The 13,294-nt window shown below is 30.2% G+C and overlaps 4 protein-coding genes across 4 annotated transcripts; all 4 read left to right on the plus strand.

Moving 5' to 3' along the window:
- Nucleotides 1-2,495: 2,495 nt before the first annotated feature.
- Nucleotides 2,496-4,283, plus strand: HELRODRAFT_163539 (hypothetical protein; the record flags this gene model as incomplete). The annotated part of the gene is made up of 2 exons (XM_009027380.1): nucleotides 2,496-2,761; nucleotides 2,894-4,283. 2 exons carry the CDS (start codon nucleotides 2,496-2,498, stop codon nucleotides 4,281-4,283), a joined length of 1,656 nt encoding a protein of 551 aa, XP_009025628.1.
- A 767-nt stretch (nucleotides 4,284-5,050) lies between these two features.
- HELRODRAFT_163540 (hypothetical protein) lies at nucleotides 5,051-5,613 on the plus strand (the record flags this gene model as incomplete). Its single annotated transcript, XM_009027381.1, has 2 exons — nucleotides 5,051-5,295; nucleotides 5,484-5,613. The coding sequence occupies 2 exons, from the start codon at nucleotides 5,051-5,053 to the stop codon at nucleotides 5,611-5,613; spliced, it is 375 nt and encodes a 124-aa protein (XP_009025629.1).
- Nucleotides 5,614-7,409: 1,796 nt separating this feature from the next.
- On the plus strand, nucleotides 7,410-7,829 carry HELRODRAFT_163541 (hypothetical protein; the record flags this gene model as incomplete). Its single annotated transcript, XM_009027382.1, has 1 exon — nucleotides 7,410-7,829. The coding sequence occupies one exon, from the start codon at nucleotides 7,410-7,412 to the stop codon at nucleotides 7,827-7,829; it is 420 nt and encodes a 139-aa protein (XP_009025630.1).
- A 1,441-nt stretch (nucleotides 7,830-9,270) lies between these two features.
- Nucleotides 9,271-12,775, plus strand: HELRODRAFT_163542 (hypothetical protein; the record flags this gene model as incomplete). The annotated part of the gene is made up of 7 exons (XM_009027383.1): nucleotides 9,271-9,450; nucleotides 10,947-11,070; nucleotides 11,318-11,527; nucleotides 11,699-11,903; nucleotides 12,037-12,224; nucleotides 12,372-12,486; nucleotides 12,616-12,775. The coding sequence occupies 7 exons, from the start codon at nucleotides 9,271-9,273 to the stop codon at nucleotides 12,773-12,775; spliced, it is 1,182 nt and encodes a 393-aa protein (XP_009025631.1).
- Between the last annotated feature and the right edge of the window lie 519 nt (nucleotides 12,776-13,294).

Here is a 13,294-nt window from a genome sequence, read left to right on the forward strand (position 1 = left end):
TAGTAAGTTCTCTATTGGCTAAGCAGGATAACACAGGAAGGAATGTGTATCCATCTTAAAAATTACCAACATTCATGATATGTTGCTGATATTTAGTATTTAATAAAACAACTTAAAAGAAATTAATTCAACATCGAAAAAATATCAGTAGCAAACATTAAAGTGAATAAGATAAGTGGATGCAATTTTAAAATCAATGACGCATTCAAGAATTATCTTAACCAAAACTATTTATCGTTGTCTTCAATCCCCGTTGACACAAATACAGCTCCAAAAAGAAGTGACGATGGCTTAAATATGTTGCCTCCTTTCTCAATATCTGCATTACCATCAACTTCTACTTCATCAAAAATGTCACCGGACAAAGTTAAAAAAACAATTTCATCGAAAAACAATATCATCGTCACATAAAAGAATATCTCCTACATCGTCAACACATAAAATGCGGTCGTCATCCAAATCTGCCTTTCAGTCTTTCACTTTGAAGAAAAATAATCTTTAGAATTGTAACAAAAGATCATATTCATGTTTTAATTAAGATGATGAAGATGAAAATGATGGTTTGAAAATAATGAATGAACAAAAAAAACCAAGAAAAAATAAGGCCTGAATATAACTTGGAGAGAACGTGGGTGAGCAATTAAAAAAAAATTGCAATAGACACAAAATAGAGCAAATTATGAATAGATGATTTACTTTAAAAAAATCTACACCTCGAAGTTGATTTTCAACCTTTTTACTGTTGTTTTGATTATTTCTGAGTTTATTTATTTAATAGCAATCTTTTTTAATAAGTTGCTTTTTGTCGAATTTGTGATCATTTGACACTCTCTCATTAACAGCATTAAACGTCTAATCAAATTCACTAATAAGATGTGAATAAAAAATTAAATGTTAATTAAAAAAAACTTTCCATAACTATTACAAAAACTAATTCGAACGTTTAATAAATTTTTGATCTGTAATCAAATACAACCAGCATTCTCTTCGTGTCATGCTCAGCAGTCGAAACCTTCGTCAAAAAAACAATGATAAATAATTTTACGAGGAGTAAAAAATGTTAAATAATAAAATATCATAGAGTTGATGATAATTTTTTATTGAAATTGAACAGTAAAATATAAGAAACCTACTTTGTTCTGTGGCAAATTTTAATTAAAGAAAATTTGTCGGCTGTTTCAAAAAACTGCTCAAAATTATAACTTCGGTTGGCGAGAGAATAGTTAAACTTAGCAAGTTAGCAAAACTAATTATTAGCAAACTTGAGCAAACCTCAACTGCGATCAAAAAATAAAACTAATTTACGGTGGTGACATCTTTCCATGGAAAATGAAAATGATAAACAACCCTACCTTTAATGACGATAGTAACAATAAAGGTTGAAGTTATTATGCTACTGGGAGATGATGACGAGAAAAACATTACACCGGTTGTGGTAACGAGGAAATAAATAATAAAGTGAAATGGAGACTGCTAACAATTGTCAATAATTTTAATATGACTTATAAAACTTCTGCTTCTTCGTCCACTTTCATTAGAGACAATCGCGTAGCTAATTTTTTGCCACCACCATCATCTGCAACCTCATCTTGGAATAACCAAACCATCGTGGCATGATTAGGTCATGAAAACTTAATCTCCTTCATCTCCTTCATTTTTACATTTCATCTTCACCGATAGCAAACCTCATCATGTAAATGGTGAAATATCACAAATATTTGTCGAAGATGACGACGACGATGACGATTGCTGATGAAATGGAAAATAAAATTAAAAATAGAATGAAATCTGAAAAGCGTTGCAAAGGCAGATTGTTATATTGATTGGTTGATTGTTTATTAATTGGTTGGTTGATTGATTATTGATTGATTGGTTGATTGATTTATTTATTTTTATTAAATTTTTAAAAAGTATTAAATTATAAATCAATTGATTCTGCTTCAATTTAATGCACAATTATTCATTAAAATTGAATGAAAATAAAATACTTATTTTTAAAATTTGATGTACTAAAAATCTTTAAATTATTACTTCTTGTGCAAGGGCGCCATAACTGCTCAGTTGTCATAATTAATTATACAAAATTTAGAAAAATCGTAAATGTAGTGTTAGATAGGGATGATGAAGCGAATTAAAATAATCACTTTGTTAAACTTTAAATGGTACTGTATATCGATTCTTTGGTTGAAAGAAAGTTCTAACTTTCATTCAATATCTTTGGTATAGTGGTTATAAAAATTTTTTTCTGTGGATTTAAACAAAGATATAAAAACCTACTTTGCTTCGTGACGATGTTTTATAAAATATAATTGATCAAAGCTTTGTTCACTATTTTAACTTTGAATAACAAGGACTAAGTTAATTTAGCAAGTTATATAAAGGCCCCACAAAACTAAACCTTAATCAATCGTAACAGTATATTCAGCGAAGTTGCTATTATACTCACAAAATATACAAATAACTTTTTTGATTTGGAATTTAATTTATAAATCACAATGTCTAAATCACGTGAACGATTCGCATCGCCATCTGAATTCATGCAATGTTCCATCTGCTTGTCGTATATTGAACCGAAAATGCGATCCAAAATTTCAGTGTGTTTGCATGAATTTTGTTTCCTATTCATTCAAGAATGGTCCAAGACGAACGCCGTGTGTCAGCTTTGTAAGCAAAATTTTACTAAAATTCTTTACAACATAAGAACGGACGACGACTACGATGTTTACCAAATCAAAAAATCAGAAAATAAAGGAAATCATAGGTTAGACAATTGATAATTTTATTTTATTTATTTGTTAAAATTAAAGACATTTTTGAAGTAACTATTTTTTAAATGATCAAATATTCGTTTATCGAAATTTTACTACAACTAAATTTATTTCACTTTAAGCAGAACAGAACGGAGAGAGACTTCATCAAATAGAAGAAGTAATCTGCAACCATACAGATCTACAGTGGACTTCAGAAGAGAGGTCTACAACACTGACATGTGGGCGAGTAGGTTCTCTTCCTGCCTCACGAGGACTCGCGGTGTGACTGCCGACTTCTACCAAAGATTTCCCGTTTGTGTTTACAGATTGGTTCCATGGCTAACCAGAGAGTTGAATGCCCTGCTGCTGGTCCCTAACTCAACGCTGAATATCAGCGCACTGCAGCAAAACATTTTAGATCTCATAAGGCAACGAGACATGACGAGTCCGAATTTTGCAAAAAAAATGAAACCATTTTTTAAAGAACGAACAAATCATTTCATTCACGAACTTGTTTCATTTGCACAGTCCATATGCGACTTGGAGATGTACGACAACAATGTCATTTATAAGAAGCGAACAACAACAACAACGGCAGCCTCAAACAACGCTGAAATCATTAATACCATTGATAACGGTGTCATAGTTGTTGACGATGATGATGAGAGTCACGATTCTCGTGACGTCATAATAATCTCATCGCCAGTTGCTTCAACCAGTTTTCAGGACAACAACAGCAACAGGCATGCTGAAATGAGAACTCTTAGTGATCGAACTATTGTCATCAGCGAGGACAGCGATTTTTGCAAAATCATGACCTCTTCGTCAGCATCTGTAGCGGCTTCAACCAGTTTCCACAGCAGCAACGACGTGAACACAAATGTAGGTAATCTTGATGAGAACTCAAATTCTAAAAAAATTGTAAACAGAAATGTCGAAAATAAAAAACAACCTCCAACGAATGACAGCAATACTTCAATGCCAACATCTTTCGATAGAAGATTAAAATATAAAAACAATGTCACCCATGCTGATAGCGGAGAAGATAATAGCAACAAAGATGGAAATCCCGTTATTCTACTGGAAGATGATGACGATGTAAACAATCTTGTCAACAACAACATAAACAATGAATTAAAGTGGAAAGAGTCCACAAATGCCAACAACTTGAATATGCCTCGTGAAACATCACCTAGACCCTCTAATTCCTCATCAACTTTCATTAAGAACAATCGTTCAACTACATGTTTGCCATCATCATCATCATCTTCTACATGGTCATCTTCCTCATGTCAGATTTGTCTAAATATTGTGGCATCTTCTTCATCATCTTCTTCCTCTTCATCTTCTTCATCATCATGTTCATATTATAACTTTAATCATAGAAAATCTCACCAAGCCAGTGGCAAAAGATCCAGAATATCTGACGAAGATGATGATGACGACGATGACTGTGAAATGGAAAGCAGAAACAAAAAAAGGATGAAATCTCAAGTTGGATTCCACTACTTAGCTGGCTTGTATAAACATTAGAGCAAGCACAGTCGCAGGATGATTGATTTATTGATTTATTGATTTATTGATTTATTGATTTATTGATTTATTGATTTATTGATTTATTGATTTATTGATTTATTGATTTATTGATTTATTGATTTATTGATTTATTGATTTATTGATTTATTGATTTATTGATTTATTGATTTATTGATTTATTGATTTATTGATTTATTGATTTATTGATTTATTGATTTATTGATTTATTGATTTATTGATTTATTGATTTATTGATTTATTGATTTATTGATTTATTGATTTATTGATTTATTGATTTATTGATTTATTGATTTATTGGATTACTATAAAGAAATAACAACTTTAAAAATTTTTACTATATTTTCTACAAATATATCATTTATAGCTACATTATATGCTTATGTTTAATTGATATCATTCACAATCAATATTGAAATTGAGTTTTCTTAAAATACAACAATAATAAACAATTTTAAAAGTTTATAATTTATTTGGTATGAAAAATGATCAAACTTAATTTAGATAAAGTTGTTAGTAAACAAATTCGTGTTTGACACGTAATGTCATTGGAGCATAATGCCTCAGCAACAAAGCGCCATCCTTCAGGCCTCTCAATAAATATTTATTTTTTAGAATGTTTCAATTCAACAATAAATTAATTTAAAATATTTTACTTAGCAAATTTGATCCATTTAGAATCAAGTTTATCTCATTTGTTGACGATCTTCAGAACAAAAGTTACAGTGATAGCGGTACCAGCAAGAATGCCAGCGTTAGTAGCCGCAAGAAGAATGATGGTTGACGTTGACATTGGCTCGGTTGAGTTAGATGTTGGAAAAATATTTTCTGTCGGCTTCGGTAAAATGGTAGTGACCGTAGAAGTTGTTGAAACAAAGACAATTTCTACTGATACCAAAGAAGTTGGAGGTGTTGTCGAAACGAATAAGTCTCAGTTGGTTTCATTGAATTTGTGGTTGCTGGAGTTGTTGCCGAAACGAAAAGAGTTTCAGTTGGTATTGAAGATGTTGTGGATGTCGTGGCAATCTGAGATGCAACTGATGTAGTTACTGTTTTAAATGTAGTCGACGAATAGGTTGTTGTTGTCGTTGATGTAGTTACGAGCTGATTTTTCAAAAAATAAATTTTTAGCTGAGTATTATTAAAATAACAATTATTACCATACTTCTGTTTCGGTAGGTTTAGGTGTAATGATGTTGCAGTTGTCAGAGGTACACGTACAATTATCATTAGTGCCAATCGTAGTGCAATCGGGAAAATATGGCAAATCCGGGCAGGCGAGTACACAAGTCGGATCTTGAAAGGCTGATCACATATTAGATTATTAATAGAATGGATTAATAAATGTGAAAAATTATAAAATATATAAACAGTCTTCAAACTTACTATCACAATTGCTTTCTAATTCGCAATAATAATCCCCGAGCGAACCAATCTTAAGCACACTTATACAATTATCACATGGTACCGCCTAAACGCGGTAAAGTTGAAAAAATGATTTGCATCAATTTCATAATGTGTCATGCGTTACAGCTATTATTTAACATTTGAAAAGCTCTAACGCTCATCTCATATGTGTATATGAATGAATCTATGAAATAATAGCATCAGTACAATGCGTAAATTAGTAATACAAAATTATTTTGCTATTTATTTTGAGTTATTTGAGTCTTGCTTACGTTTCAATAGTCCAATTGCACTTTTAAAAAATGCTGAACACAGCCAAAAGTTTGTTCTCTTTGTCACGGTTCAATATTTTTGTAAAGGTTAAACTTCATGGTTCGTGTTCGTGTTAGTTTGGTTTTTACAATTAATTCTTTCAAAGTTTAATGATGAAACTAAAGATTGCTGTGTGAAAGCATTTCAAAAGTTACTAGCCTGCACATGCTTCTAACAATAGTACATAATGCCTGGAGTCGAGCTAATCAACCTAGAGATGAGAATATTGATCTGGTGACAGGCAGAACAAAAGAACAAATGAATGAATTTATTAGAAAATAAAGAAATGAATGAAGAAAATTTGAACAAACGAATAAAAAATGAAGGAATGATCTAACTAGCGAAATAACAACAAATGAATAGATATAGGAACGAACGAGTGAACGACGGAGTGAACAAGCAAGCGAGTGATGAATGAACGAATTGTTGAGAAAATGAATGAATAAGAAATTAGCGTAATGTTGAGCTATAAATTGATTAGCAAAGTTTCAAAGGTCTATTATGAACATGTTTAAGCTAAAATCTCTTGAAAATTCATGTTTGAGTTTTTGAAAAAGTTTCACTAATAAATAAAATCGTTAAAGAATCAAAGCGTATGATATGCTAAAGAAAGACAAAAAAGTTCGTTTGGCAAATCATCTCAAATTATGAAAAAAAAATTTGAAAATAATTCAGTCTAAGTCGTTGTTTTAATGAATAATACTGAAATTTTAAAATTTCTCTTGTTAATAAGAACTCGAAGCAAAATTTCATTCACTTTCACACCTCAGTGTAACAAAACAACATCAATAAACAATACCGATAAGTGATGAATATTCTTTGAAACAATCTCATCAAAAAGCGAGGTGACCGTGGTCTTACAAACATCGTGCCAACATTTTCGCAACATCGTGCCAGCGTAACTTTTAATACAGATTACGTAATGATCTTACCTAACGACCATAATATATTCATCTTATTATTAACATAATCTATATGCCTTACATGTGTATATGAATTTTTCTACTATATATACGTTATTCTGTGTCGGTGAGTACAAACCAAGAAATGTATCTAAACTAGGACATTTTCTCCTGATTTCAAATCGCTTAACAGAGCTTAGAGTTAACACACAATTTTTAATTAAATAATTTTAATTTAATTTGAATGTAATTAAACTAGAGTACTTCTTATATTTATTATACTAGAGTACTTCTTATATTTATTATACTAGAGTATTTCTTATATTTCGTTTCTGAAGTTTGTTTCAAAATTATTTTGAAGATTTTTATCGATTGATGAGAAGAAGCGAGATAGCGATCAGAAGAAAAAAAGGGCACTATCATTATTGAAATCAAGAATAATCATTCTTATTTTATCAGTAAAAGCAGCAGCAGCATCATCGAGATGAATAATTTAAATGGTGGCCGTGGTTGTAGAAGGAGGCTCTTTTTCGATGACGATGTTGGCGGTGAAAGGAAGAATCCCAGACCAGTTATTCCCGACCCCAACAATCACGTGAACAGAAACATCTTCTGGAGCCACAGCAGCAACCACCACGACATCAACAACAATCTCCCTCTTAACAAGCTGCAACAGAACATCGACATGTTCACGTCAACGCCAAAAAGTGACCAATCAACTCGAAGGTTCGGTTTTGTTGATGAGTATTATAAAAGTTTTGATCCCCTGGTTAACAAGAGGGTCGTAGAGAAGGATTTGTTCAGCGAAACAATCATCAGAGGAAGTTTGAAGTGTTACTTTCTCACTAAAAATAGTTACATGGTGAAAATCGGAAACAAGAATAAACACCAAAACAACAGATGATAATCTGGACAGCATCTGCAATAGCATTCCTAAGATGACTTTGACTACCACCTTTCCCGAACAAATCAATAAACCAAACTGACCACTCGGAAGGTATTTTTGTCAACAATGTCGTTATAGGCACTAAGGATAGGTAAACATCTCCATCCAGGCGTTCATGATCAATTAAAAAATGTGAAATCGGAAAAATAAATGCCACTGCGTAGCTTAATGGCCAGCAATTTCGATCTTCAAAAATCGTATTTCCAGCCAAATTTTTGAAACAAGCTGGACGTCGACAGTTGTAATGTTTAAACCTGTGACAGTACATACTATATCCTTAAAATAATTTGCGTTTGGCATCTTTGTATCTAAATACCTTTATTTATTGTGAATGATTGAAGATAATAAATTTATCTTCTAGTATGTATATATATATGTATATATTTATATTTAATTGTATACCAAAATTTGTTGAATTCAAAAAATAATTTTACTTATTTGTGATTAGATTAATTTTGTCCAATTCTTTAAATCATTTTGAGTATTTTTTCAATTTGGTGTTGGTAAATAAAAAATTGAAAATAATCTACTAGTAGACGTTTTGTAATTTTTGGGCATTGAGATGGGCACGTTACAAAATGCCATTTCAACAACCATTTATTAATTAATTCATTCAGAAACATGGCAACAAACAAACTTTAGATGACGTTGGTAATAAGCATGTGTTATCGATACCAAGTAAGGAAAGGCATATTTTTTATAATTTAAATTAACATAAATTAATGTCAAAAATAATAAATAACTAAAATTACTAATTCATTATCACAAAAGCATTCTCGAGGCTCATTATCATGTACTAGTATAATATATCGGAATATATTAGTTAGCTACATTAGTTTTACTACTTCGGGGTCCATGTCATTACTAATGATTAAGCTGATTAGTTAATTAAGTTTAATAAAGTTTTAATTTTATTTTATAAATTATATTTATAAATTAATTTTACAATTAGCTTAATTAGGTGTAACTATTATGAATTCAATTTAGTAGTTTAATCTTTAATGAAAACCCAACAATAATATTACTTTTATTTGATTCAACTGTAGTAAAAACTTTTCTTACTTGATTTACTTTACAATCGTTTGAAAATATATCAGTTATTAAAAATCTAACTTTAACAAATTTTTAATGTAAAATGGATAGAATAATAAAAACAGTGAACTTTGTTTCTTGATTATATTATGGCTAACTAATTATATTATATTATATCTGGCTTTTACAATTCCAACAAGAATAATGGTAATACAAATCTTTAATTATAAATACGTATATTTTATGTTGTTTCCTGAAGACTATATAACTATTAGAAGGTTCTCTTCTCAGTTCAAATCGTTTTCTTGAGTGTTTACAGAAAACTTACTGAGTGTTGAATAACCCAGTTCAAAAAAAAATTAACAAGATGAACAATTTCAAATGCCAACTCGGTTGTAGGAGGAGGTTGAAGTTTGATAGCGACGTTGCCGATCAAAAACAACAGTCCAGACATTTCAGATTCCAATCTACCAGTAGCAATCATGTCGGTACAAACATATTCTGCACCAACAGTAACAACTTTGGAACAACAACATTCGCAATGACGGTTCTTCAATAAATTGTTCTCTGGAAAACAACACAGCGAGCCAACCAACCAACAATTGAAAAACTTGTTATCACTTTGATTAGTGAAACAAGATAGCATTTGCCAAGTGTTGTAGTATACATATACGTAAATACAATATAAGAAATAGTTGTGTCAGGTTCTTTGTACATAATATCTGTAAATGTGTATATCATTGTAGAATATATTTTATTGTTTATACATGTATTTTAAAATATATTGAATTATTTTCATATGTTTCATCAAATATTTCTTGCTACATCTCATTAATTATAATGTTGTGATGCAATAAATAAAAATACTTAAAAAAGTGGAACAGTCTTACAATTGTCAACAAAACTTTAAAACGATTGTAACTCAATAGCGCTGATTAATCAGCTATAATTATCAATAGATTGGCAAATCACAAAAAATAACTTACCGTAAAAATGACAGCTGCCACAAAATCGAAAATTTTGTCACTGTTGTTAATGGTTTTTTATAAGAGGTGATAAGAACACAAGTTTAGTAAATTTAGAAATTGTTAAGGTTAGTTTAAATAAAGCAATGACGTAATGGTTAATCCCTCTTGCATAATAGTTATAAAATAAAATTCATAAACATGACAAGAATATTTGTAGAAGAACTTTCACTTTGGGAAATTTTAAAGTTACTTCACACTGCCAATATCACAACGAACCTAAGTAATGCTATAGTTTTATCCATTGTATTATATATATATATATATTTATATATATATTTATATGTATATATATGTATATATGTATATATATATATATTGAATGAAGATAATTATTAGAAATTTTTAAATGGAATTTTAATAACACATGAATAATTGTGCGTCAAATTAAATTTGATCATTGAACTGATAAAATAAGATAATAAATATAATGAAATTAAATACTTCATTCACGTGTGGTCCAGGCGAAGCAGCCACAACAACAAGACTGATTGTGAGTTGTTGACTTCTGGTAGAAACTACCTTGTGAAAATGTGAAACGTTTACAAAAATTAAGAGATACTTTGGAAGCATGTGATATATAATTGTTAGCATAGCCATGCTTTTTGTGTTTTAAACATTTTGCACTCGTTGATTAAAAATATGAAAATTTAATTAGTTATAATAATGAAATAGAATTTTGGCTTATAATACTATGGTCATCAGCTGAGTTTTGTTTACTGTAAAAGTGAATTTACCTAATGCAACAAATTCAACTATCGGGGTTAAATTCTAAACAAATGAAAAAAATAAACCGCCGTTTAGTCAGTTAGAATCTTGACGCCAAAGTTATGTAAGGTTCTTTTAATGAAAATTCTTAGTTTGAGTTGTGAAAGTGTTATCAGATATTATTTCTTCCAGATTATTTGTTTTGTCTTTTTGTGTGTGGTTGATGGTTCCTATCTGCATTTTAACATTGTGTGGTTTGCCAGCTGCTGGTAAAACATCTTTTGTGTCGGAGTTTAAAAAATTCATCAAGGCTGTTGAACAAGAAAACAATTATATTCATAAATGGATTCCACTTGTGGTGTGCTATGATCAGTTCATGCCAAAAATTCTATATGAAGAATGTGAAGATTCTGATTTGAAGAATGAAAATGCAAGTTTGACAAATAATAATATTGTCATATATTTTTTTTTAATTTGTTTAAAAACAATTAACCTTTAAATAATCTAAATCTCATATAATATATTACCAATCGTATTTGTTTACTACCATTTAGGCTCCTAACTGGAAATTATGCAGATTAATAATATTAAAATGCCTTGAGAATCTGTTGACAGTTCTGAATGGTCCAACATTCAAAATAAAAGATCCAACTCATTTCACAAAATTTCATTCACATTCAGATGAAAATGTTTCAAATATAGATTCTGTTGAATACCATGACATTGAAACATTATTCATGAAAGAAATACAAAATCAATTGAAATCACATTGTGACATCAGCGACAGTTACATTAACACGAGTGATAACAACAACATGTACTTGATAGCTTTAGATGACAATATGTGGCTGAGAAGCATGAGGCACCAAGTATATCAAGTTGCCAGAAAATGTTTGTAGAATATTTTGAATTTTTATTTATAGTTTCACCATTACCAAACTTTAAATCTTGAAATTTTTTATAAAATGGTTCATTGACATTCATTATTCTCAGTTATAATTTTCTAATTTGGGTGGATAAATGACCAATTTTTATTTTTCATAAAATCTTATAATTTTTTAGACACTTGTTCTATGGTGATATTATATTTTCCTGTGGATGTAGAAACATCTTTGCAAAGAAACTCAAAGAGAAAGCTAGAAGATCGAGTTTCTGATTCTTCCATCATCAAAATGGCGAATAATTTGGAAAAGCCGGATTCTATTTATAAATGGGAACGTTTTACTTTCATTTGGAATGGTGACAGTTCTGCAATTGAAAATAATTTGTAAGTCACCTTTGAAAACATTTTTGACAGCTTCATAAAAAAGATAAGAAACATTTTTTATATTTATCTATAAATTGGAGTTAGAGCAATTTTTGGTACAAAAAATTTAATAATTTCTAACCAACGACTCAAGCGCTGACCTGATGAAGATGATAGAAGAATCCATGGACCATCGGTGCTGTTCAGTACGTGAGGATGGCGAGGAAGAGGAAGAGAAAGTCAGGCAGTCTCGGGTGGCCACCCTCACAAACATCATCCACCAATCAGACATCATCCTTAGAAAGTTGTTGTCTAATCATATGAGCTCAAATTTAACAAAAGGTGATAAAAGTAAATGTGGTTTATTACCCTAACATCATAATTTAAACCAGTCACATTTGTTTTAACTTTTTCTCGTTAACATTTGTTTTAAATTTTGTTAGGATTTTTCATTAGATTTTAAAAATGCATTGACAATTTGTTTGCCAGTTAATTTTTTGATGGTTACAAAATACTCTTCAGATAAGAATCTAGACAGAAAAGAGATTGCTAGAAAAGCCGGTGCGTGTAATGATATCAAGAACAAAATCAGAAGCAGCATTAAGTTAGTATTGATGAGTGCATATTTTAATTTAACGATCATGGCATGTGCAAGTAATCAATTTGTAATATACACGCTGCAGGCTGTTCATCTAAAAACAATTTAAACAAATTTTTTGAAATTTTTTGTCAGGTCTTGCGAAATTCACCTACCCTTATTAACGCAAGAAGATGTTGAAAACTCATCGAGCAATGAAAATTCTCTCCTATACAAACATCTAAAACAACTGTTCACCAATCTTCTTGATGAACACGAGAACAATGTTTACACATCTGTTCACCACATTTCTTGATGATGTTTCATCGCCGTTATCATTCAGAATTATGTCATATTTTTTATTATAGTTTTGTTACGTGCAAGAATTTGAATTATTTTTTAAAATTTTTAAAAAAGCCTTTGACAGTAGCATGTCAGGCATTTTTATACAAAAAACACGACGTAATAAGGAAGCCACACGATTCTATAGCAAAATATAAAATATCCCAACGCAGTAGATAAATTTATCAAAAACGTACACTTTCATTGTAGAACGTTCTTTTCAAATCATTTCAAAATGAGTAAAACTTCAAAACATAAAATTGCTTGATTCAACAAATAATGATTTATAATAATTCACTTGAGTGAGCACACGTTTTGAAAGTAGAAAAATATAGAAACAGCACATGTTAGAGTAAAGAAAAACTCGCTGCACAACAAAAACTGTTGAAGCGTTGAGTTGCGTGCGTGATAAAATAATTATACTTATGAAAGAAATTCAATAAGAAACGCGAAAAATTGTAATAATTGATAAATGTCTCGATTTCAATCATTA

The sequence above is a fragment of the Helobdella robusta genome (genome assembly GCF_000326865.2).
Source record: "Helobdella robusta unplaced genomic scaffold HELROscaffold_5, whole genome shotgun sequence".
Taxonomy (NCBI): domain Eukaryota; kingdom Metazoa; phylum Annelida; class Clitellata; order Rhynchobdellida; family Glossiphoniidae; genus Helobdella; species Helobdella robusta.